The 25,535-nt window shown below is 38.4% G+C and overlaps 1 protein-coding gene across 1 annotated transcript in view; it reads right to left on the bottom strand.

Annotated features, from left to right (window-relative positions):
- slit3 (slit homolog 3 (Drosophila)) overlaps nt 1–25,535 on the bottom strand; it is a 305,681-nt gene that overhangs the window by 29,970 nt on the left and 250,176 nt on the right. Inside the window, exons 19-28 of the mRNA XM_059345733.1 lie at nt 24,373–24,536; nt 20,330–20,462; nt 17,467–17,535; nt 17,211–17,282; nt 15,227–15,298; nt 12,332–12,403; nt 12,152–12,234; nt 11,949–12,029; nt 9,079–9,203; nt 5,322–5,419 (exon numbers count right to left, since the gene is read on the bottom strand). Of these exons, the coding sequence (XP_059201716.1) occupies nt 5,322–5,419; nt 9,079–9,203; nt 11,949–12,029; nt 12,152–12,234; nt 12,332–12,403; nt 15,227–15,298; nt 17,211–17,282; nt 17,467–17,535; nt 20,330–20,462; nt 24,373–24,536 (969 nt within the window). The remainder of the gene's footprint in view (nt 1–5,321; nt 5,420–9,078; nt 9,204–11,948; nt 12,030–12,151; nt 12,235–12,331; nt 12,404–15,226; nt 15,299–17,210; nt 17,283–17,466; nt 17,536–20,329; nt 20,463–24,372; nt 24,537–25,535) is intronic.

Below are 25,535 nucleotides of genomic sequence, written 5' to 3'. Positions count from 1 at the left end.
TGACCAGAATTTCTTTCTGGTTATAGAAACAAAAAAACAACAGCTCAGAGCTACAAATATCAGAGATAAACTTTCCTGGTTTGATGCCACTATAATGAGCACCTGGGCAACTTTAAAGGAATCATCAAAGCCTCCAATCAGCTTCCTCCCTCCTCTCATTCTCCTTCTTCCCCAATCTTCAACTTCATTTCGCCCTCCTCTCTGCTCTTCAGCCCTTGATATCTCTCTTCTCTTCCCACCTGTCTTATTCCAGTTTGGTTAACTCCTTAATATAGATCACACACACTCAAAAACATAAACTAAAGATCACATCCTCTGATCTGACCGCAGCTCGCCCTCTCTCACGACTCTCTCTTCTTCTGTTCGTCTCTCAGTGAACAAAGTTACTTTTACTGTATGAAAAGCATTTTACATCAAGGTCACAACGGCACATTAGGCAAGGGGAAAGCCGTTTCAGCAGAGTAACAAAGATCAACCCACACACACACACACACACACACACACACACACATATTTGTAAGACACTGTATCCTCTGTCCTTCCCACTCCCTTTGCACCTGTAAAATGTACTCTATTTGATATTTTTTTTATTCATATTGTCTCACTCTCACTTTACTTACTTACTTTGCTGCCTCAGTCTTTTTCTCACGCTAACACTTACCTCACTTACTCTCTAGAATAGACATTGGCTACCTCCACCCTGTCTGTCTCCTGGCTTCACAAATCTTTATAAAAGACTGCAGTGGACATTTTCTGACTTCTAGGGGACAAAGAGACTCCAAGTGAAACTAAGAAACTGAGATACAACGAGCTCATTAAGTTGTTATGGGTAAGACATACACAGTTGCCCCACAAAGTTGGAATAATTTTGTTTTCAGACACAACCCTCTGTTAATTATGGTTTCATTTTCATTGTGATTTTTTTTTCTAAGAGATTGAAAAATAAAGTTTTGAGGAGATATACACTTTATCGTCAAGAATAAATCACATTGTCACAATCATTTCATGGAAAGAGGTAAAAAAATGAAAATGATCAGCTAAAAGCTGCTAAAAGTTGCACAGAGCTGCAGCATGGGGAAATAGAAAATCCCTCAACATTTAATTTGATGTCTGTCTGCAACTAACTCATCTGTCCAAATCACAAACCTGCCAAGGAGAGGCACGTACGATTTGTCACACATTTACCCTTATTACACAAATAAAATATCAGCTTCAGGAGTTGTTACGATAATAAGCGCTCATTCATCTGCTACGACAAGAAGGGAGTGAAGAAAGAGAAAATAAAGCATAGGAATAATAAAAGAAAGTGTAAAAGTACGAAAGAAAGAAAAAAAGTTTTCCCATGAGAAATAAACGACAAAGTAATAGAAATGAGAAGAGCGCTGGCAGCAGTGACAGGGTCAGAGAGCACTGTTCCACCAGTCAAACCCCACTCCTGACATTTAAAGGATGTAGTTTGACAAATGGGTCTCCGCTAAGAACCGAGGCTAATTGGACTTATTGAATATCCCCAACTGATTATATAACATGTTAAAATGTCAAAGGGGTCTGGTGTCTCGCTCTTTTCTGTCTCTCCCCCGTTCTCTCCGTGTGTCTCAGAGGGCACGAGTATCCACCTGTGTTGGTATTAACATTAGGAGAAGATCTGTTAAAGGGTAAAGAGAGCCCTAATAGCATTACCATTAAAGGCCAGGCGCACATCAAAGCTTTACAAAGGGCAAAGGCCTTGTTAAAGGGCTCGAAGAGCAGACAGATCTGGTTAAGATATTTATGACAATTGTTTCAATCACAGTGGCTGTTTGTCATGAGTCTGGGACACAGAGGGATTATTTCAGAGACACTATGACCCTGGCAGGGACAAGGGACACATGCATGTGTGTATGGGCAATTACAGTATGCAGAATGTACAGTATTTGATTTTTTATGTAAGCAGTTTTACTTCTAAGACTGTCTCATTGGCCTTCAAAGCATGTAAAGAAATTTGTTTTTAATGTGGTTAGGTTCAATTTAATGGCACAAAGCTATTTTTGTTAAAAATGCATCAAATTAAAAAGTCATACCACACACAGTCTGTGTTAAATTCATCACATGGATTATTTTTGTCCACTACAGTGCTTGAGTAATATGTGGTCTCCTGGCACTATGTCCAAATTAAGCCTGGAGGTGTGAAAAGCAAGTCTGAGATCCTGTATCAGCTCCACTCTGCTCTCCCTCAACAGCTGCCACTGAGAGGTTGTTGACCCCCGGCGCCTCCAGTGGAGCTGCTCTGCAGCCAGGAGTCAAACTGTGATTGTGTTGGGCAGCTCCCAGGTGTGAATGTGTGAAACTGTATGAATGTGAAACAGGGGTCACTGGAAAGGAGCGAGCAAGTGCAGGACGCTGTCCCCGGATGAATATAGATGAATAAAGGGGCCAAGTACAGTATTATGGGATGCCATCTAAGTCAATATGACATAATAATGGCATAATGAATATGAATTGCTAAATGGAGGTATGTCACCATGACATATGACAAGCTACACTAAATAGAAAATAGAAAATAAATACACTAAAATAAAAATACCATGAAGTTAAAAAAAAGATATATATATATTTATGTATTCACTGTACTGTATTAACTCATATATTTATTTATATTTACAATTATTTACACATATTTTTTGCCTTATTCATTTATTTATTAATTTATTTCAGTATTAATTCCAGATTCATATTTAGATATTCCATAGGTATGTTTATTTCTTTATATTTTTATGTTGACTTAGATAAAACCCATATATAATGGATTTATGTCAGCTTGAAATTAAAACTTTTATACATGTTACGGATGTTTTTTTTCTTTGTTTTTTTTCTATTATTCACTGACAAATATCAGGGGGGATTTCCCCCCCCCCACATATATACAACACTGATTCCAAAAAAGTTGGAACGCTGTAAAAAAATAACGATAGTAATAAAAACAATGTAATGATTTGCAAATCCTATGAAACCTAGATTCAATTTCAAACAGGGACACTTTTTTTTTCATACATACTGTCATTCTGATTGTGATGCATTCTGTTTTAACGTTTTAAACAGCACCCAAACATTTTTTGAGAGTTACTCATACGGTTCACTGAACATGATTCAGTAAAACAGAACAGTTTGAGTCTTCTGTGTTGCTGCATTAGCTCTGTATGACAGATACACTGCATATTTTCAATTTTATGAACCTTTGTGGAGGCAAAACTAGCCAAAATGGCAATAAAAATAGCTATACTCCTTATAAATAACCTTTGTGTAGAACCAAAATGAAACAAAAAACACACATATTTAACATTTCAATTGTGTGCCCATGCTTGTGTGAAAATTAAACTAATACATCAACAGATTTCCTTTCTTTTTCTTCATTCTCAAATCGTAAAAATGGAACCACAGCTAAATCTAAAGAAATGTCCACCAAATGCAAGTTATAATATATTATATGCTGTGGTGGAAGGTAACTAAGTACATTTACTCAAGTACTGTACTTAAGTACAATTTTGAGATACTTGTAATTTACTTGAGTATTTCTATTTTATGTAACTTTATACTTCTACTCCACTACATTTGGAGGCAAAAATTCTACTTTTTACTCCACTACATTTAGCTAACAGCTTTAGGTACTTTACAGGTAGAGACTTAACATAAAAATACATTGAAAGTGCTTGGACTTGCTTTTTCCCCCAATTAAACCTCATAACAGTATATTAAGTAGTTAAAATGAGCCCTATCTTGATAAAAATTAAACGCTGCTTACATAAATGCATCATAACATCAATCCAGTAATATATTTAGAATATATTAAACAATCTGAGTGGATTCATTTTGCATAACGAGTACTTTTACTTTTGATACTTTAAGTACATTTTGATACTTTTGTACTTTTACTTCAGTAAGTTTTGAATGCAGGACTTTTACTTGTAGTCGAGTAGTTTCACAGTGTTGTATTAGTACTTTTACTTAAGTAAGTAATCTGAATACTTCTTTCACCACTGATTATATGTTGCTCTACATCACCTGTGTGTAACCACAAAATAAATAACACACATTATGTGAACAGCGATGCAGAATCAGTTGAGAAACACTGACGTGGACACTGGCAGAAGTTTAAAACATCCCTTTAAGTGATTGAAAAGGTCAGAGAGGGCACACAGATTTAATGAGCAGCAATGGGACTTTTCCTCTGAAAAGTCCCCTCTCTTCCTGTCTGACTCCCCCCCACCCCACAACACACACACACACACACACACACACACACACACACAGGCAGGAAAACACATCATAAGGTCGAAGTAAGTTGTTATCTCGAGTAATGCATTGTCCAGTGAAGACTGTCCACTCTAATCAGGCTGTCTATATTTCTGGGGGCCGAGTAAAGTTAATTTTCCTTTAGATGAGAATAAAGGAGAGGTTTTTAAAACGTCTCCACTAATAGAGAGGGGCGGCAGGGGAGAAAGGGCAATAAGATTTGACCCACAGCGTAAATGGATTCCCAAAGGACTTCTTTGAAATTACTTTTTGTTTTATTCTTCTCAATGTCTTACATGCAGGATAATATCTGATATATGTTGCTGGTTTGAAATATGTATAATAAAATAAATTGTACTGGCACACACAAATGATGCTCTTTTGTTTCATCTGAGACATTAGTTAATAAACAGATCTGGTAAAAAACCCGCAACATTTTCAAAACGACAAAATCCTTCTGCTCCCCTTTTCCAGAAACTCAAGATCATGACAATTTTTCAGATCAATATATACCAAAATATGCATTTTTATCTTTAAGTATATGTATATTCCAAATTCCATTCCTAAAGCTTTCAGTGAATATTTCCATGTCAACTCACAATTACATAAGTACAATACTAGACAACTGACCAGATTTCACCTCCTCACTATCGCACTGTCCTCGGTCAGTTCTCCTTAAAATACAGAGGAACAATACTCTGGAATGATCAGTTTAATAGTTTATACAGTTTTCCTCTCTGAAAACATACAAGAGCAGTTTAGTGGCTCTGATTGCTCAGGTCACTAAGTAGTACACACACACACATACACAGGCACGCATGCACACACGCACACTTCTATACCTTTGTTTTATTTTTTTTTCTATTTCATAGTTACTTATTTCTAATTTAACTTGTGAATTTTAATATAGGTAGAGGCCTGTAAAAGCTCTTTGGGGTTTCTTGCTGCTACCTTGCACTTTCCTTTTGTTGTTGTTTCTTTATCCTTGTCCTTTTGTCTTATTATTGTACAAAATAAAAAGACTTCAAACTTCAACTTCAACAGATCTGTACCTGAAGTGGTCTTCATGGCCGGTCTGAATGTGGCAGGTTCCTCCGTTAGAGCAGGGGAAGCTGATACAGGCGTTGATGGGGATTTCACAGTTTTGACCCTGGAGGAATAGACAAGACAAAAAAGTTAATAATTCAACATTTGATATCTTTCTTCCAGAAACAATTTCACTATTCAAACAAAGGCAGTTCTAAACAAGAGTGCAGGATCGATTGGAAAAGTGGTGTAGACACAGAATTAGCCCGAGGTCTGGGAGTCCTCCATTAGGATAATTTTTCATTTTTCATTCATATAGTACTTTCTTGAAAGTACTAGCAAAATCACAACATTTTACAGTTCAATTTGTAATATAATACATCCATTTTAAACAAAGCCGAATAGACTGACATCACTTCTTCTAGTTCAGCATTGATGTGTCTGAGTTTTTATGTGTTTAATGTTTTTAAAGTTGCTAAGGAGCCTTATTTGATGAACAATAATGTTTTTTTAATTGAATTGAATTGAATTGAATACAGTCTAATATACATGCACATCACTTAGCTTTGATACATTTTGTGTCATGGCCATTTTACTATTTTTTTTAACACAGTGAATGATTTTTTCTTACGTTTTACTGTCAACTTATAATTATGCTATACTATACTATAATTATAAAATTGATACCAGTAGCTGACCTTAACAATATGATCAATATGACTCTATTTTTTATTCAAAATGCATGTTGCATGTAAAGGAGGCAGGAACAAAGCAAACAAACACTGATAGAAAATTGTTCTCATCCGCCGGGAACATGAAGGAGTTTGTAAAGCTGATAGAAGTTTCATTTTATCTAAATGTATATGCAGTTAATATAATATTAGTGGTGACATTTGTGATTCACACAGTCCCTACCATAAATTATGTTGTTCACTTCACTATATACTGAATAGATATTTCCTCCCTATGGCTCACTGTGACACCCTCCTCTCCCTTTCTGCTGTTCATCTCCATTCACGCTGAGAAACAACAAACAGCCGGGCTAATAAGCTACATGCTAATGGTGAGAAACAAAAAGCAGAACTGCCGGGGGCCCGCGTGGTGCAAAGATAAAAGCTCTCGCCCACAGACGTGGATTCAATTACTTGAAAACGGCCTAATGACTAAGTTCATCTGGCAGTGTTTGGGCTGGGAAGCAGTTGAGGGATCATATAACCTTGTATAATAAGAAATCTCCTACTAGGTAGCGGTGACGCCTGTGAGTAGTGGGGCGGTGGATCCTGTGAACCCCCCTGCGATCCGTTAGTCCCCCTTTCTCCTTTCCTTTTACTGTTATTGCTTTCACTGTCGTTTGTAGTCTGTAGTTAACATAATTTACACATATCGTTACAGAGATTGTTCTCAATTTTACTGCTTTTACCGTCCTTCATTTCGGTCGATTTTGATTTTGTTTAGTTTCTTGCTTCTGTTTTTATAATGCAAAGTGTCTTTAAATACCTTTTAAAGTGCTATACACAAATAAAAAGTATTAATGTTATCATCAAAATGTCAAAATAGCTTTGTACTGCTATATTATATCAAAATATCTATTTTTTATTGTATTACAACATCAAATCACAGTGTCTCAATCAGGTTTTATTCATAGGAATTTGTAACTGACCACAAATAAAATAAAAATAAAAATGTTTGACCTGCAACAGGATGACGCACACTGTTGTCTGAAGGTGATAAATGTTTTTTTTTTTACCTTAACAAGGTAGGTCAGACGGTTACCATTTATTTTTCTGCACTTAAAGAAGTACAAATGTTCTGCTTCGGGGACATAGAAAGTCTGCAGAGAGATTGAGGTTTGATTAAATCTCTTCCGGTTGATTAATATAAAAAATATAAAGCCATTTTGTAACCGACTGTTGTGGCTTTCATTATTGCTCTTTTTCTTTATTTCTTACATAGCGTACACATTTGCACTGTGCAGTACACACACATGTGCAGTATGCATGAGGCAGCCTGCTGACCTGATTCATCGCTCTTCTAACCACACACCTGTTTTCTAAATAAACAGCTTTCACTCTGAACTGTATCACGTATCAGAGTCCTAGACACACACACACACACACACACACACACACACACACACACACAAACGCACACACTCTCTTTCTCCACATCGAGTCCCGTGGCTGAAGTTTTAATTTCAAACCACAAAACCTTTGGCCGCCAACACACCCACTTCCTCTGATCAAAGCGGAGAACTGGACATTTATTCTTGTTTTCATTCGCCATCCATCTTCATTATTTCCTCCCCTCTTTTCTTTTTCACTGTAGATCTTTGTTCACTCTCCTACTTTCCACCTCTCCCCTCTTTCTTTGTAATGTTTCTCTCTCTGTTTCTTTTACACCTTTTCAATTTCTCTTTTCTTATGCATCCACCTCTGTTGCTCTATCTCCTTTAGTTTAAGTTTTGCTTGCTTTTTTCCTCTCTCCTCTCCTCTCTCTCCCTCCTTTGTTCTCTGCTGCTCCTTCTTTGATTCCTCTAACACATTTTAATTAACGTTGTCCCAGTGGACACAGAAAGGAAAACATACACTCAGACATGAACATGCTCAGGCACACACAGACGACACACACACACACACACACACACACACACACACACACGCACATACACACAGTTCCTGTTTCCCAGTCTTTGACCTTGGCAAGTGATGTTTTAATTAAAAGTGAGACTAAGGCTTTGTTCCCCTGTAAAAGCCCAAAGGTTATGAGATGTGTGTGTAAGTTTATCTTTAAATTGCTTGCACACACAAACATGCGTGCACATAAACACACACACACACACACACACACACACACACACACACACACACACACACACACACACACACACACACACACACACACACACACACACACACACTTTTCTAATGGAAATTCCCCCTTCATGAGTAGATTTGCACATCTTTCCTTACGCACGGCTCTTGACAATTATTACACCGTTCGTCTTTTGATCAGTCAATACCTCCCAGTGCAGCCAGCTGCAGTCATCATTTCTCTATTGATGAACAGGTAGATACATTATGCATGCAAGGCCGGAGCTAAGCCAGATAATGCTGCTAATACCACGGGCTTATGCAGCACGGCTATCCCTCCAGGATACCTTTCACACAAGTCCATGAATCGGGGCAGGAAAAAGGTAACTTTTTTTTTTTCCTGCCTGGATTACACAATTCACAAGCTTCAGAATACAGAGGAACCAACCAAATAATGGTTATTTATGTGACAGTGTAGATAGGTGGTATTAGGGATTGGGAGATAGAGCATGGCACCTTATTGTTAAGGTTCAAGGATTGATTTGTACTGCTTCCACACCTGATAAACTATATTTTCTCTCATGATTAGCCACTTTGGAAATGCCTCCAACATGTCATAGAGCTGATTAACTTAACCCTGTGAAATTTTGAACTATTTTGTCAGTTTTTTACCATTTATTCTGCCTATAAATACCACTTCAAATGTTTACCATGCCATGTTGCTACGTGATGTTGTGACATCATGAAGAAGTCATGTGAGGGTTAACCAAGACTTACCACAGCAATAAATAAATAAAAGAGCATATATATAAAGAGATAAATATAAACTGCCATAACATAGCATTTTAGTTATATATTGTTTTATAAACAAAGAGGGAAAATCAAGAATAGCTGGCATCTGTTTTAGACTTAGAACTGAAAGCCTGTTACATTACCCCGTTCCACATCAAAGTGTCTCCATCTAGTGTCTCACCTTGAATCCATATGGACAGGTGCAGTGGTAGGATCCAGTAGTGTCGGAGACACAGGTACCATTGTTTTGGCAGGGTGTGGCGAGGCAAGGGGCGCACTTTGACATTAGGCTGATATCTACTGGACCTGAGACAGAGAACAGAGGCAGGAGCAGAGGAGGGAGGGAGATGGGGACGTTAGAAAGGGAACAAAGGAAAGTGTCAAAGACAAAGACTTACATATTTAGTAGTAGTCTGCTAAAAGGCTCACACAGACTTCATTGAATGGATGATGTGCGCAGAAAAGGCCTTAAAGGATAAGAAAAGTATGAGCTTAAGAGGGAAATAAATGTGATTTGTTTCGGGGCCGGGGCGTGTAGGAGCAAAAGGAAGAGAGGATTTGATTCAGTGCGATGATGTGAGGCTCCTCTGTACCTCGACAGGAGTGTGATCTCAGCACCCGAGTCACACTCAGTGGTGGAATGTAACTAAGTACATTTACTCATGATTTTGAGGTAGGTGTTCTTAAGTTGAATACAGGTGCATCTCAATAAATTAGTATATCATAGAAAAGTTTATTTATGTCAGTAATTAAATTTAAAAAGTTGAAATAACACATTATAAAGATCCATTACACACAGAATGAAACATTTCATGTCTTCATTTATTTAATTTCTTCTAATTATAATGATTATGATTTACATTTAATGAAGACCTGAAATTCAGTGTCTCAAAAAATGTGAATATTACAAAAGACCAATTTAAAAAAAAGTATGTTTAATATGGAAATGTTGGCCTCTGAAGACTCAATACTTGGTTGGGGCTATTTTACTTGAACTACTGGAAATGGACTTTTCCATCATATTCTAATTTATTGAGATGCACCTGTATTTTAATTTTATGTACCTTTATGCTTTACTCAGCAAAAATTTTACTTTTTATGCCACTACATTTATCTAAGAGCTTTAGTTACTTTTCAGGTCGAGATTCAACATAAAAAAACATATATTTTTTTAAATTAAACCTCATAACAGTATATTAAGTAGTAAAAATGAGCTCTACCTAGAGAAAATTAAAATGCTGCTTACATAAATGCATCAATACTTCAATACTTTTACTTTTGATACTTTACTTACATTTTGATGCTGATACTTTTGTACTTTTACTTAAGTAAGTAGTCTGAATACTTTTCCCACCATCACAGTCCACTTTATACTCTCTTTAGACTGTCTTCTGGAAAACCTACAACAATTCTTCTAACAAACATACCCCTGTGTTACAGCTTCTCCTTCATACAGAACTTTGGCTCTTGAGATTAATTTTTTTCCTTGTGTGTGAAAACTCCACTTTAAAATCCTTTCCCCCTCCGGTCTGACAGCAGGGGAGCCCTGAGGCAGGTAAAGCTAGAGGTCGGCTGCTCCTGTAGTCTGCTCTGTACGGGTAAAACACAGCTGAGGGGAGCTGAGTTTTTTTTATTTGCTCAGACTTTATCTATGAAGATAGAATATCATCTTTTAGATAAATAAACACCTCAAGGTAACTCAAAGTGGCTCATTCAGAAAAATATGATTTGCTTTAAATACCATCCACGGTTTGTTGCCTCCAAGCCTGAATATTTTCATTTGCCCAGACCCTGGGCAGGTCCACCACACAGCAAACATACACAAAAAGAAACAAATTCACACTCTTTTTTTAAAGGAACCGGTTATTAAAATTTGGTGATTTTTACAATCTGCATGTTTTAGGACTACCCAAAGCCTTCTTGGTTTGAGGAAACTAGCCGCTGGTCTTTACTGCACACAGTCATGAGAATTTAAAACCATTGGCAGCACTCCTGAGCTAAAACACTGAATCTGAGACTGAAAGAAACTATTGGCCAGCAGACTGCCTGCAGACAAAACCCAGACCAGTGGAAGAGAAGTAAATCACTGGATTTACTTCTACTGGAGTGCTACAAGGTCAGGAATAAAATACTCTCAACAATATAAACAAGTACAAGGATCAAACTTCTCGATAATCAGGAATTTGCTGAAATAATGTGAATATAATGGATCAGGTAAATTTACTGTATTTATTTAGCGTTGCCTTTCTACCTTACAACCCTGATTCCAAAAAAGTTATGACACTGTGAAAAACTTAATAAAACATTGACCTACATTCAATTGAATACAGTACAAACAAATATATATTAATGCTTAAACTGGGAAACTATTGTTTTTTGTAAATATATATGATCATTCTCAATTGTATGCATTCTGTTTTTAATTAGGTTTTCCACAATGTGCCAGCTATTTTGGAATTGGGGTTGTACATAGCTGCTTTCTACTTTACCGGACAAAGCACTTTGTCTGTCAATCACACACAATCATACATATATCGGCCAATTTTACAGTATTGCCTACGATTATTTAGTAACATATACCACTACATCTACATGTATGATTAAAACACAGTGATCCATCAGCTCTGATCCAGTCCACAACCAGAACACATCGTGTGGCAAGTCTGAACCAGAATCACACTCATTCTTATGATGAGTTAGCACTCAGGAGATAAATATGTTGTACATTAACGCATTGTTACGTTAAGCATGTTATGTTAAAGCCACATTGAGTTGCAGCAGTCAGTGGAAGTGAGAGCGGGGACCAAAATCGCTTGACTTATTTTTAAGGATAAGGCAAAAACAAAGCTACAATTCAAGCTTTTATTCATAAAATCCTAAATCAGCAGTCCATTGCATTACTGATATTGACATATTTTTCTGCAATTTATTCCTGTTATATTCATCATTATGCGACCAATCTGACTGAATCCAGGGATTAATCCAGTGCTTACTCAGGTCAACACTCAAACAACAGGAGACACTGAGTGGACTAAAGAAGAGATTATTTACCTTTACACTGAAATCTGTTGAGTGGTGTGGTGAGCAGTAGCCTGTCAGCCATGTCCGGAGGTCCAGTGCAACGAGCAATGCCTACAGAAACACACTTAGTTGACATCAACAACACCTTCTCTTCTACACAATGTGATATATACATAACAAAAAACATGCAACATTTTGGACAACAGCATCTCAATGGTGATTTTTCTTCTTACCGGGTTCTTTGAAGCCGGCTTTGACCCACTGAGAGAGCCAGCGCAGGTCACAGTTACAGTACAGCGGGTTGGCACCAAGAGCTCTGAGCACACAAACACACAGTTAACGCTAAAATCAACAACACCTGCTGCATCCAACACACTTAAACACACAAATAAGGTGAACGTTGCTGCACTCACAGGTGGGACAGAGCGGTGAGGTGGTTGAAAGCTCCTTCTGGGATAGTTGAAAGGTCGTTACCATGTAGAGTGCTGAAGAAGGCGAGAAGGTGTGCATGAATATTAAACACAGAACTGACCTTGTTGCACATTGAAAAGGTCGCTTTTTGACCCGTTGTTAATTTTAATCTGTAGTTTATTAATTTGATTAAGTATTCTTTATAATCACATTTATTGCAGCAAGGGAAATAATGTGAAACAACATTTTGACAATTGACTTCAAACCAGGATACTACTAGCTTTTACTGATTCTTCATCTACTTACTCATATTAGATAGATGCCCTGAAACAACCAAAATATCTAATATTATATATATTATTGAATCTGTCCACATGTCGTAATGCATTTAAGGCCTCACTGATTGGTGGCCTCCGCTTATTATTACGACCTCCTCTATCATCGCTATGTTTGTTGCTGCCAGAAACCTTCGACTCTCAGCTACCCTCTAGTGGCAATATATTGCTTTACATCCAAATCAAAGGATGCACCACATGGGCAGGGACGGCTACATTGTTTGAAATGGGCATATCTATTTTGGTATATAAAATGAGAATGAATGAGGCTTAATGCTGCCACTATGACTTTTTTTTTTACTACTGTACTTGTATTGAAGCTGTGTTTAAGGTCAACCCATCGACGACAGCACTCATGACTAATTTTACAATGAATAACCAAACAAACCCACTGCCTCACATCCATCACATCAGGAGTAAGTGGAACTGACAGCCGAGCTGCCTAATACTAGATTTTGCAGTAAACTAATACACCAACCCTGAGTAGCTGCATGCTAAATTATTTAAATTATTTGTGGTTCCTCAGCTGCAGACACACCATCATCCCCTTCTATAATGGAAAATAAATAAAATATTTATGAAAGAATAACACAAAATAAACAGAAAGCTTATTTTCATTGCCGGGCAATAAAGCTTGTCCTGGTCTCTGAATGGAATATAAACTGTCTCATATGGTCATCAAGCCGCCTGTAGCATGTGTGTGTGTGTGTGTGTGTGTGTGTGTGTGCAAAAAAAAACTTCATGTCAAAGGGACAAACTGCAGGCTGTGATGTGAATCGGTGTGAGCATGTGCATTTCTGTTCTGTGCCTTTGGGTTTTTGTGCATGTGTTTCTGTGTTTCTGTGCCTTGATGTGTGTGTGTGTGTGTGTGTGTGTGTGTGTGTGCGAGTCTGAAACTTTTGTCTCCAAGGGCTCAGAGACTGCAGTGTGTGTGTGTGTCCTTTGTGTCTCGCCATTTGAGTGTGTTGCCTGCTGGATATAAGTTCACATTCCATTAGAGCGAAAGGCTGTAGCAGGGGACAGCTATCAAACCAACACTACTGGAAAAGTGTGTGTGTGTGTGTGTGTGTGTGTGTGTGTCTGGTGTGCATAATTCATTGTGTGCATGTTCAGGTCAGTGCGTACTTGTGCATGCACGTGCACAAGTTTGTGTGTGTGCTTAATGTCTGTGTATCTGTGCAACTTTACGTATTTGTGTGCATCACTATGTGTGTGTGTGTGTGTGTGTTTGGTGGTCTAACAGCCCCCGCGTACGGCTAGCCCAGAGGGGGTTGTGGGTAATGAGGAAGTGACAGTGATGGCTGCCTGGCAACCAGTTGCTATGCGGGGGCAGCGAGGGATCAGTCCCCACGGCAACATCAACTAAAATGAAAGGAAGAAAGTAGGGGAGAAACAAAAAAAAAAAAAAAAACTTCTGCAAGGTGAAAGTCTCTTCAGAGACACGGTCAATATTGAGAGAAAAGGCCAGAAACAACTGATGTTTCCTTTCTGAACAAACAATAGTGGCCACGGTTTAGGAAGAAACATCTACGGAGAATAAAACATGGTGAATGTGTCAGATCTCCAGTCATTGGTTCATGTTGACAGGGTTTATACTGATGTCACTGAAATAAATGTGAAATTCTACCAATAGATCTTTACCTTCTGAATACTAAGCCAATAGTGAGACACAGTTAGTTAAAACGATCAACCTCAACACTACCACTGACATTGTAAATAAATATTTCATTTTCTGCAGCGAAAACCAACATTTTACCACTATAATACTGGGGTGGAGTTGCTAATCTCAGAGGCCTATAAGGTAAAAGTTCCTTGTCATTAAGGTAAATGATATTTTGAGCAAAAGTAGAAATTATCTTAAAATGTAACTTAACCTACCATAACAATCTTGTTACTCCTGACCTCTAGACACCTTGCTGCAGTTATGTACAGGTGTACTGCAGGCTGCTGGGTGTTAAATTATTATTAAAAATGCTACTTATGGCATCAAAAGCTGTGGTTGAGCACTGACGCTGTGTGTGTGTGTGTGTGTGTGTGTGTGTGTGTGTGTGTGTGTGTGTGTGTGAGGGGATGGTCAGACAGTGATATTCACGTGTGGACTGTGCGGGTGCACGTGTGGGTTTGCGAGACAGAGGGTGGACAACCAGATGGATGACTGAGAGAAACAGAGGCTGGAGGTCGATTCATCAAACACAACATTGGGCGGAGAGAGAGAGAAATAGAGAGAGAAATAGAGAGAGAGAGAGAGAGAAAGAGAGAGGGAGTGAGTGAGGGGACACAGGGAGAGGGAGAGAGACAGAGAGAGAGAGAGGCCAGAGCATGCAGATAGAGAGGGAGTATTAAAGAGGAGATGAGAGATTGTCACTTTTATCTTTTTTAGTACCATGAAACAACAAATGATTGGGTGGCTGCGACTCATTTTGTGACTGGGTCTTAACGTGGCACTCGGGCTGGCACCAGGGGAGTGATTAAACTTTGATTTAGCTCAGCACTATAACTAGCAAAGGGGAGTCTTGAATATTGAATCCACTGCGGCACTTGAAGATGAAGCTTGCTACTCACAGCAGGCGAAGCGACTTGAGCCCGTCGAAGGCATGGACTGGGATGCAGCGGATCTGGTTGTAACTCAGGATGCTGGAAGACAGAGGACACGAAACAAGGTCACAACACTCAGTTGGTGACTCAGGATGCTGTTTTTTTGCACAATATTATTTCCTTGGATGTACTCATTTAAAACCATACTTCTCTTGTCTTTCAGACTATAACCCTGAACACATAAAAATTAATGTAGAGAGACGGAGATAAAGGGATAAAGAAGAGGGGAGACGAGAGAGATGACACAGCAGATTTGATTTTACAGTATTTTAGCACAGAACCTGCAGCTGTAGGTTAAACAAGGGGAAATAAACAATTGAAATGTAGGTAGAGGTAAAAAAAAAATGCCAGAGGGTTAACTGAGGCTCACACACTTTACTTAATTTTTCCTTTTAAAACTGCTAATAAACCAAAAATGAACGCTGGAGTGCTCAGTATGTGCTAGAGATTGTATATAATAATAGTACAATGAATCACACAAAATTGGATGGATGTTAAAATGCCATCTATTAACACCTGAAGGGATCAAACAAATGGAAAGAACCACCTATGAGTTGAAAAACAGAGAAATTGGAATAATTAGGTCACGAAAAAATATAAGAACAAGTACCTCTAATTAAGTAATAAAAAAAAAGAATTAGTGATTATTAAGATGCCTAAAGGTGGCCCAGCGGAAAGAGGAAAATCCCAAACTTTTTCTCATCTCAAACTGGCGCAGAAGCTGGAGAAAAAGAGCCTAACAGCCAATAAATCTACAGATTAAGAAAATCCGATGTGGAAAAAGAAACACTCTCCTCTACCTCTTTAACTCTTGGCAAGGTGTGTTTGAGCAAGGCATTAACTCAGCAAGTGTTCCACTGATGCTATCTGCGGGCTAACAGTGGAAGCCTGTGGTCGCACTGGGCAGCTCCCAGGCGTGAACGAGTGCAACTCTATGAAATATAAAACTGTGTTGGAAAAAAAAGCAAATGTACTTTCCCTGGAAGCACAAAATCCTCTAAGTTGATGTAAAATCCATGTAATAGATAAGATAAGGGGCTGAAAAAGAGACAAACTTGGCAATAATTGGCAGCAAAGAGCTGAAGAAAAGAGGAATTTTAGAGGAGATAAAGCAGATTATTCTCCAGCAGGTTCACTGAGAAGTGAAAGGACAATTTTTAAAGGAATAAGAAGAGAGAAAAGACATATACTACATGTTAGCAATGAAATGAAATAAAAACAGTTAAGAAGAAGATACAAGAGAATATATGTTTAATCATGTTTGCACATTTAAACCTCACAGCTTCATTTATTGAAAGCTGCTTACTTGTGCAATAATAGTTTTTCTTAAGTCTCAATATTTTGCTATTTTTCTAATATTTTATACATACATATACTTTCTATTTCTTTATATTCTGAGGTGGAGTAACTGTAGCAAAACTAAATGTCTCTGTGGGGATGAGATAAGATAAGATAAAGATAAGATATTCTTTATTAATGGCCATGTGGGAAATTTGGTTGTTGCGGTGGCTCAAGTATCTATATATATATATATATGTATATATATATATATATATATATGTCTATATGTCTATATAAATATAAGACAGCAATAATCAACAAAGACACTAGTGGTGTGCCAAAACTAGTGGAACAAACAATATGAAAGTGGCAGTGAAGTGAGGAATTAAGTACTGAAACTATAATAATATAATGCAATTAAGTATTTTTGATTCTGATTATGAATATACAAAGACAGAAGGAGAAAACAAGAAATAGAAGAGTAAGAAAGACTGTTTGAACGATGAAATGTAAAGGAGAGAGAAAAGGTAAGACAAGAAAAATAAGTATAATATGAACATACACACACACACACACACACACACACACACACACACACACACACACACACACACACCGTCAAACATGGGTGTGGATGTGTGTGTTCATGACGAGGTGTGTGCTAACTCACAGTGTGGCCAGTTGAGTCATGTTGCTGAAGGTGAAGGGGGCCAGTGTGCTGATGCTGTTGTTGCTCAGGTCCCTGTGTACACACACACACACACACACACACACACACACACACACACACACACACACACACACACACACAGATAAATATAAACACAAAGATACAGAACACAGTGAACAGTTGTACACTAGGTCTCTAAACTGTCTGCATAGTGATGAGTGTGTCTTCTCTTCAAGGTTGTGTGAGTGCTACATACACTAGTGACAGCTGCTTCAAGCCTGCCAGCTCCTTGGGCACAGATGTCAGCATATTGCCCTCCAGGTACCTGCAAGGGAAAAGGGCATGCAAAATGTATTATATATATATATATATATATATATATATATATATATATATATATACACTAGGCCTGAGAAAACTGCAACATAGCACTAATGTGATATTACTGCAGGAGTTTAGGTGAAGAGGAATGAGGTGTAGTACCTAAAATCTACATTTACGCAGATTAAGTACTGTATTTTTACATTCAGATGTGTAATATGTCAATATAATCAGCCACAAACTAAACAGAATAATAAGTAAAGGAATATTTTGGGGAATATTTTCATTTGTTTTTTTAGAGTGAAATGAGAAGATAAATACCACTCAGCTACAGCCCAGAGGGCTATTAGCTTAGCAAAGAGTGTCTCTCTCCAAAGTTCAAACATAAGTTTGTCCATCATCCAGCACTTCTGTGTGAGTGCTCCAGTTGTTGCCTGGCAACTTTACAATGACCACAAGAAGCTGCTGGCTGTTGTTGGTAAAAATAACTTTAAAAAAAACTTTGGCTCACAGCTGCCTGTAAAACCACAAGTTGTCATTTCTGCATGTTGGTTTGTGTGCAGACTAAACAAACAAACAAAAAATATGTTGTGAGCTTCATTTGTTCGTAATTATAGACCTAAACTTTTGAGTAAGGACAGCTGTGACCCCCTGCTTCCAGCCTTTATGCTGAGAAAGCTTCATACTTACAACAGTAAGTATACAACATGTCGAATGTCCTTATTTGAAGCTCTAAAAAAAAGTGAAAATGTGTATTTCCCCAAATGAAGGACATTAGTTCAACAGGAGCAAGACCTTCAAATCATATTAATAATAATAATAATTAATGGTTGATCAGATTTATATAGCAAATATTAAAAATATTCAAAGTCGCTTTGATATTAATAGAATATTAATATTCTTACGGTAAAAAATACGGAGATACAAGTACAGTGTTTCCATACAATGGTGAAGCGACAATTAGCAAACTTTTGAAATGTTTATTGTGGAGGGAATAAACTAAGCTACATCATAGTTTCTCGACCCATCTACGACAGAAAAATGGAAAAAGTTCTTCATGAATTTGGCTTAACTGGATAAGTTTAAAGTGTGCTCTCCAGTGGCCATTTTTCATGCTGTCTTGACAAAAAGACAAATTAGATGACAGCAGAAACAGCTGATCAATCATGTGAGTTAAATATTTACAAAGGCAGAACTAATTCAGTGTTTCCTTGTCCAATTTAGTGTATCAACGATACAAAGGCAAAACCCACATCAAGTGAGCATAAAACAATTGATTGAGTTCTGTCTAAATTTGCCTTTCCAAACAACTTTTCTAATGCAATACTTCAAAATGTGCAGACAAATATGTGAATGGAAACGCAGCTATTATTTTCATCTCAAGTTAACTTGTACACTGATGTGATTCTAGCAACTAGGTGACACTTTCTGCATAAAAAATGTTGTGGAAGATTATTTCTTGGGGAACAAATGACAAGATTATACTATGTGTTGGGGATGTGAACCAGTTCCAACATTTAGACTTAAACACAACCAACCATATTCACCCACTGATCCTTCTGTTTATGAGAATGCGAGAAACAAGTTAAGAGACATATAAAGCGCGCGCACACACATACACAGATGTTTTATGATCCGTTGGTCTCCTCTCTCTCTCTCAGGTCATAAGTAGGTCATGTGGACAGTATGATGGAGTGTCTTCTTCAGTCTGATCAATACCTAATCACTGCTATTGACCCCGCAGAGCAGGCCTATTTCACAGCCAGAGGGGTTTCTGTGCGTGTGTGTGCAATTATTCACCTTCCCCACGAGAGACTGTGTTCCTACGTGTTTTCAACATTTCCTAATCTCGATTAACATTGTTCTACCCTTGTTTTATCCTACATCAATTCGAACAATTACTATCATTATAGACTTTTCCTATATTGGTCCTTTCCTTTATTACAGGGATTCCTAAGAGCTTGAAATTAACAAAACAAGATAGCAGCTGTACTGTACAGGGAAATCACAAGCAAATCATTAAAGGTATTAAAACTTACAAATACAAGCATTTTCTTGTAATCTTGACAGTTTTCTTTGACTACAATCTACTGAATGACATTAATGCACTCAGCAGAAGTCTGGAGAAAACCTCTGCAGCTGTGGCAATGCTTTTGAAAGTAGAAAGTGGACCTTGGCTTCTTTACAGGTATCTTTGGCTTTATAACACTGGATTCTGAATATTTTTTAAAAGCAATTTCTGAAATATTTTTAAGAAAATAACCCAAGGACATTTCCTCCTCTGAGATGTCTGTAACTCTTCTGCCTCTCTCTGCTTGGAAATATAATGTCTAAGACAGTGTGTGACTGTGTGGTGATTTATAGATATTTATAGATTTATGACATTAACATCCAAACAACCCTATAAACACACACGTACCTGCAGCACTCACTCGCCTACAAACCCATCAAGTCACACGGAAAGAAAGAGACAGAGCGAGAGAGAGAGAGAGAGAGAGAGAAAGAGAGAGTGTGTGTGTACTCACTAAATGGTTTGTTAATTCCTGAAGCAGCAGAGGGCAAGCTGCTGCATCAATATTGCACTGCAGCAATGTGTGACTGTGTGTGTTTGTGTGTGTGTGTGTGTGGTTGTGACTTTGCATGTTATTGGAGAGTAAGCATTGACAAAAATGTCCATTTCTGTTTGTGTGCATGCACATGTCTGCTGATATGGACATTGGCTTTTGTGTGTCTGAACAAAAGTGAACGGGTACATTATTGTGTTTGAGTTTGTGTGTGTTCGTGCACTCGTGACTCACAGCTCCGTGGTGTCCTTGGGAATGCCCTTGGGCAGAGAGTGCAGCCCTCTGTTGCTGCATCGCACCACGCCGTCTGTGCACGTGCAGGCGTCAGGACAACCAGACGTAGGAAGACAACCATTATCCTCAACACCTGGAGAGAGAGAGAGAGAGAGAGAGAGAGAGAGAGAGAGAGAGGGATATTAGACAAAGAAAGAGAAGGATACAGAGAAGGACACACGCATTAAAAAAATGGACAGAGGTGAGAGAGAGAGAAAGAGTGAGAGACCGGGAGAAAAAGGTTGAGACGTGTTTGGGGCGAAAGAGAGAAAGAGAGGGATGCATGGAGATAAAGACTGAACTGTAAGTGTACTACTTGGTCAATTCCAATTAACACTGCACTCAGCACTTTTAAAGAGTACTTTGCAATCTATATCAAATGACCAGAGGCTATGAAAATCAGCCACACTGGTGTGGTTCAACATCTGGCTCGGGACCGGCAGGCAGGTCACAGTGATGTTAAAAACCCTCCGAAGATTCTGGAGAAACACTGAACAGATGCTGATAGGATGGTCTGCAGTGACTTCAAAAAGTCATCTGTAGCTACAGCTATAGTGTGGCTGTATTTTGTCAAGTCAAGATGTGAATGTCATACAGGAAATGATTGTTCTTACATTGCATGATATCATATTTATCTAAAAAAAAAAGAAGCTGTTTTTATAAAAAACGTATTTAATAAAGATCGGGAAACCTGCAATTTGGGCATGTTAAGTCTATTGTTTTCATCTTTGAATGGACGCCTTTAGGCTTGCAGTAAAAAGAAACTGAATTAAACTGAACAGCTGCACTGTTAGAAAGTTCAGGCCATGCAGCTTTGTTCCACTCACACGCACACATGCACACAAACATATGGTAGGGACAAAACAGATCTGAGTGATTGTAATCGTTTAACACTCAGAGATAAGAAGGATCACAGACTACAGAGTTGTTCTTGGCTTTAAACGCCCTCCATTTCCCTGATTGACAGACAAACACACACACACACACACACACACACACACACACACACACACACACACACACAGCTTTAATCTAGCGCTGCAGTATGTAAATAGCTGAACTGCGGTCCCAAATGTAAAACAAGCCGAGTTAAAACCATAATGAAGGATAATGACGACTGGACACTAAGCCTATCATAACACAACTGCAATCTGAGCTTGTGTGCATGTGTGTGCATGCGTGTGCATGCGTGTGCATGTGTGCACCGAGAGAAAAAGAAAGATTAGGAATTAGAAAGGCCAAGTTTACACTCTTCTACTGTGTGTTCATACTTGTTATACATGCATACATGGGTGCGTGCAAGTATAAGTGTATGTGTGCACACTTAGTTTGTTAAATAGCTATCTCATTCTGTCCTATAGCCATTTCCTCTGTTACTTTGTAGTTTTCTAATTGTGCTAATGTCTAAATGTCGACCAAATGGGGGCTTTCGTGCGTGTGTGGAGCAGTGTGTGTGTGTGTGTGTGTGTTATCTGATGTGTGAAAGCATTGAGTCCACAGGGAGGTGTAGCCGTGGGCTGACTCACTCCACAGTTGGCTGATTGAACTAACATCTGAATGTGCGCTAAATATCTTCTCACAAATTCAATTAACTTTACCTTTCCCCCGGCTGCCTCTGGACAACTTAACAGTCATTTTACTCAACTATAAATAGACCAGACATGGGGACCTTAGTTGTGTGTGTGCGTGCCTGTTTCTTTGCTTCTATTCTTTTGAGTTTGAGATTTACACCCTCAGAGTGTAGAGATTTAACCGTCGCCAAGAGGCAATGTCGCTGCTGTCTGGTAGTTTGTTTGTCTGACTGCCAGCAGGAAAACTTTAAACCTTAGAGGACGGTGGGCCTCCAGCCAAAGAGCAATTCATTTGATGTTGGTGATGGTCCAGATCTTTGCCTTTCCATCATCAAGCAATAGAGTTTGGCTATGATATGAAAATAATCCATATTACATCACAGGTTTACAAGGTCAAAAAACTTGCTAACATCCATTTGTACGTACTTTCAGTTTAATTAACTTCTATGACTTTCTGAGACTGCTCACCCCCAAAATGACCAAATATTTCAATTGAACAGCAGCTACTTACGACCGAATATTTATGTTTATTGTTGGGCGGTGCCCTCTAGTAACTGTAGCAATTATGTGGGAAGCCAAGGCAGAGAGAGTGTAAAGAAGTCCATTCACGGTAGGTCAGAGTGTTGGTGGGCAGATTAAACACATGACTTTCACCCAGGAGGCAGGTGTCCGTGTCCTCAGTGAAACTAAAGTCAGTGTATTATTCATCTTGCTTGTTATTTCACGTTCTACATCTTCTTATGTGACCTTTGTTACTACTGTAACTAGCTCAAATCTAGCAGTACCTATTTTACACCAAACTATTTTTCTAAAGCCTAACAGTGTAGTTTTCCCCCCCTAAACCTAACCAAACTGCAACCATTCGACAATGTTAACCATTTGTTTAAAATGGGGATAATTAAATTAAGATATTAGATCGTGGTGATCTGCTGCTGCCATTAGGGGGCGCTAGTTTAGGAAATGCTCCTGTGAGTCAAAATGGAGGTTGGAACCAATGACCTCTGTGCTCATATTTATATATTATATTATGGTTTAGAGGACTTTCTGTATGGTGTATTATGGTGGTTTATATTTGATTTAACATCATACATTGAATGTCCCCATTGTAACGTCCTTATAAAGAAATAGGTACAAGTACTTGAGTGTGTCAGACATTTGAATATATGTTTGTTCAGAGTTTGAAGGCGTGTGTGTGTGTGTGTGTGTGTGTATGTGTGTGAGTGTGTGTGTATGTGTGTGAGTGTGTGGACGCACGAGATGCAAGACTGAATATTAAGATCTGATATCATCTTAGAGTACCCTGACTTGAGCCAACCCGGCTAACTACTTTCCAAACTCATTTTCAGTAAATGGTTGCAGCACAGCTACAGGAAATTAGAAAAGTGTAATAAATTCAAAGAAACTCAGGAGGGAAAGAGAGAGGCAGAGAGATCGACTAGAGTTTAAAGTGTAAACGCCATAAAGTAAGAAAAAAGAGGGGAAAAGAAACAAAGATGTAATAGACAGCAGCGCCAGACCACACTTTGTCTACGGCGTCAAACTTGGCGGCCAAGACGACGGCCTTAGTCGCCATAGGCAGGCATCACCGTGGTAACAGCAACGTCACTGTTGAAACCACAAGCTGATGTCATCCACGGCTGCTGTTTGCCAGCAGTTACGGATCATTCTGGCCTCACAACACTCTGCTGAGGATGTGTTCATGTGTGTTTGTGTATCGGCTGTCTTACGACATGGGATGACGGAAGTTTTACAACGAGTATCTAGAGATATTGTTAAATTACAATCAGACTAGATAAGAATCAGGAGTGAACATGTTCTCATTCAGTCGAGTCCAGTGCAAACCAAAAGAACCGATATGCCTCAGGATGTGACAAGATTTCACTGTGATATCAGAGAAATCAACCTGAGAACGAGGGAATTCTGTAGAGCAATTAAGACACTCATTAAAAGTCGCTCTGCGTAAAAACCTTAATGTAAAAATGCAGTTGTAACAATTTACATGATATTCTCTGTTGACCTTTTTCTCACCACTCAGTGCTCCACTGCAGCAGGAATTTCATTAGAGTCTTATTTTCCTTCCTCCCATTACCAACCTTTATGTGTCACAAAAGACTTTTAAAAAAAACTTTATTAAAAGTTGTGCTGGGCATTATCACCACACATAAAACAACCTTTCTTAAAGGAAATTTCCTTTAAAATGTCTTTCTTGAAAAATGGTGAATGCATTCAGTAATTGGTGATGAGTAAACATTTAATTTGCCTTTCAATCACTGACTCGTGCTCTTATCTGTGCAGGATACATGGCTGCTGAGTGACACACGTCATTTGTTTTCTGGCTTTTCTGGTTTCCAAGTTTTGTTCACTACAGAATTTAATGTCAATCTTATTTTAGCAATAACATTTAGCAGAGTGCTCAGTAAGAGAGAGGCTTACCGTCGCATGTGAAGTCGGGGGTGGCTACATCCTGGATTGGGATCTCCTTCAGGAAGGCGGGCTTCTGACAGCGAGGGTTTCCGCTGACTACCCTGGTCTTCTTCAGCCACTGACCCAGCCAGGCCAAATGACAGTCACACACGTACGGGTTGGACAGGAGGTTACTATGAAAATAAAAGGAAATCATTGTAACAGGGTCAGTGCAAAACAAAGAACAGGACACCAGAACTGGAAGCTTCTTGAACACATTGCTGCACATTCGTAGCTGCACGTTTCCACAGTATTATAAATCCATCCTGGCAAAATGATTTGCACTTGATAAATGTTTTCCCTGAATTCTGCCCTCATAAATAAAATATTGGTGCATAAATTCTGAGCAGATACAGACAAGACACACAATAAGACTGTGGCTCACAAAAACAAGAAAAAGGAGCACAGGAGAGGGAGATTATCAGCTACTTATTTCAAGTGCCATAATAATAATAATAATAATAATAATAATATCAATTTGTATACTTTAAACTACAAAACCACATAGATATAACTATAATTGTTTTCAGTTCGGCCATACACTTGAATAAATTTGGATGGAAGACAAAAGAGAGGCAGGAGGAGAAATGGAACAAAAGGGAAGCAAAAAGAAAAGGTTATCAGTTATTTTTTATTCATTTTGTAAAGTACAAGAGAGATGGAGAACGGAGAGGAAAAGGTGGCAGGGAGAGAAATCGTCAAAGAAAGAAGAAAAGAGAAAAAGGTTATCTGTACATTTTATTCATTTTTGATCACCCCTCGTTGCATTTTGTTGCTTTTGTAACGGTGCTCATGGAATATTTATGCTGAACCATAGTAAACTGAATGGCTTCATGAGCACATACTGGACAGACAGGACATTTGCTGGTTTAGATTCAATACAGTCATTGGCCCTCATTTAATAAACGAGCGTAGAAACAAGCGCAGATCTGAGCGTATATTTCATCTTACAACAGGGTCACGTTGGATTCATCAAATGTTCGTATCTCTCCAGTCACATCGTAAGAATGATCGGCTGTTGATAAATGTGGTGGCTCGCCTCGAGAGTTTATGACACCGAAGACCGCAATAAAGCCAAAAAGAGGATTTTTTCCCTTTAAAGTCAGCTTTATTAGCAAAGTGCACTGTTACAA

The sequence above is a fragment of the Centropristis striata genome, chromosome 12, assembly GCF_030273125.1.
Source record: "Centropristis striata isolate RG_2023a ecotype Rhode Island chromosome 12, C.striata_1.0, whole genome shotgun sequence".
Lineage (NCBI taxonomy): Eukaryota > Metazoa > Chordata > Actinopteri > Perciformes > Serranidae > Centropristis > Centropristis striata.
The sequence above is the reverse complement of the archived record's forward strand: the minus strand, read 5'-3'. Positions and strand labels throughout refer to the sequence as shown.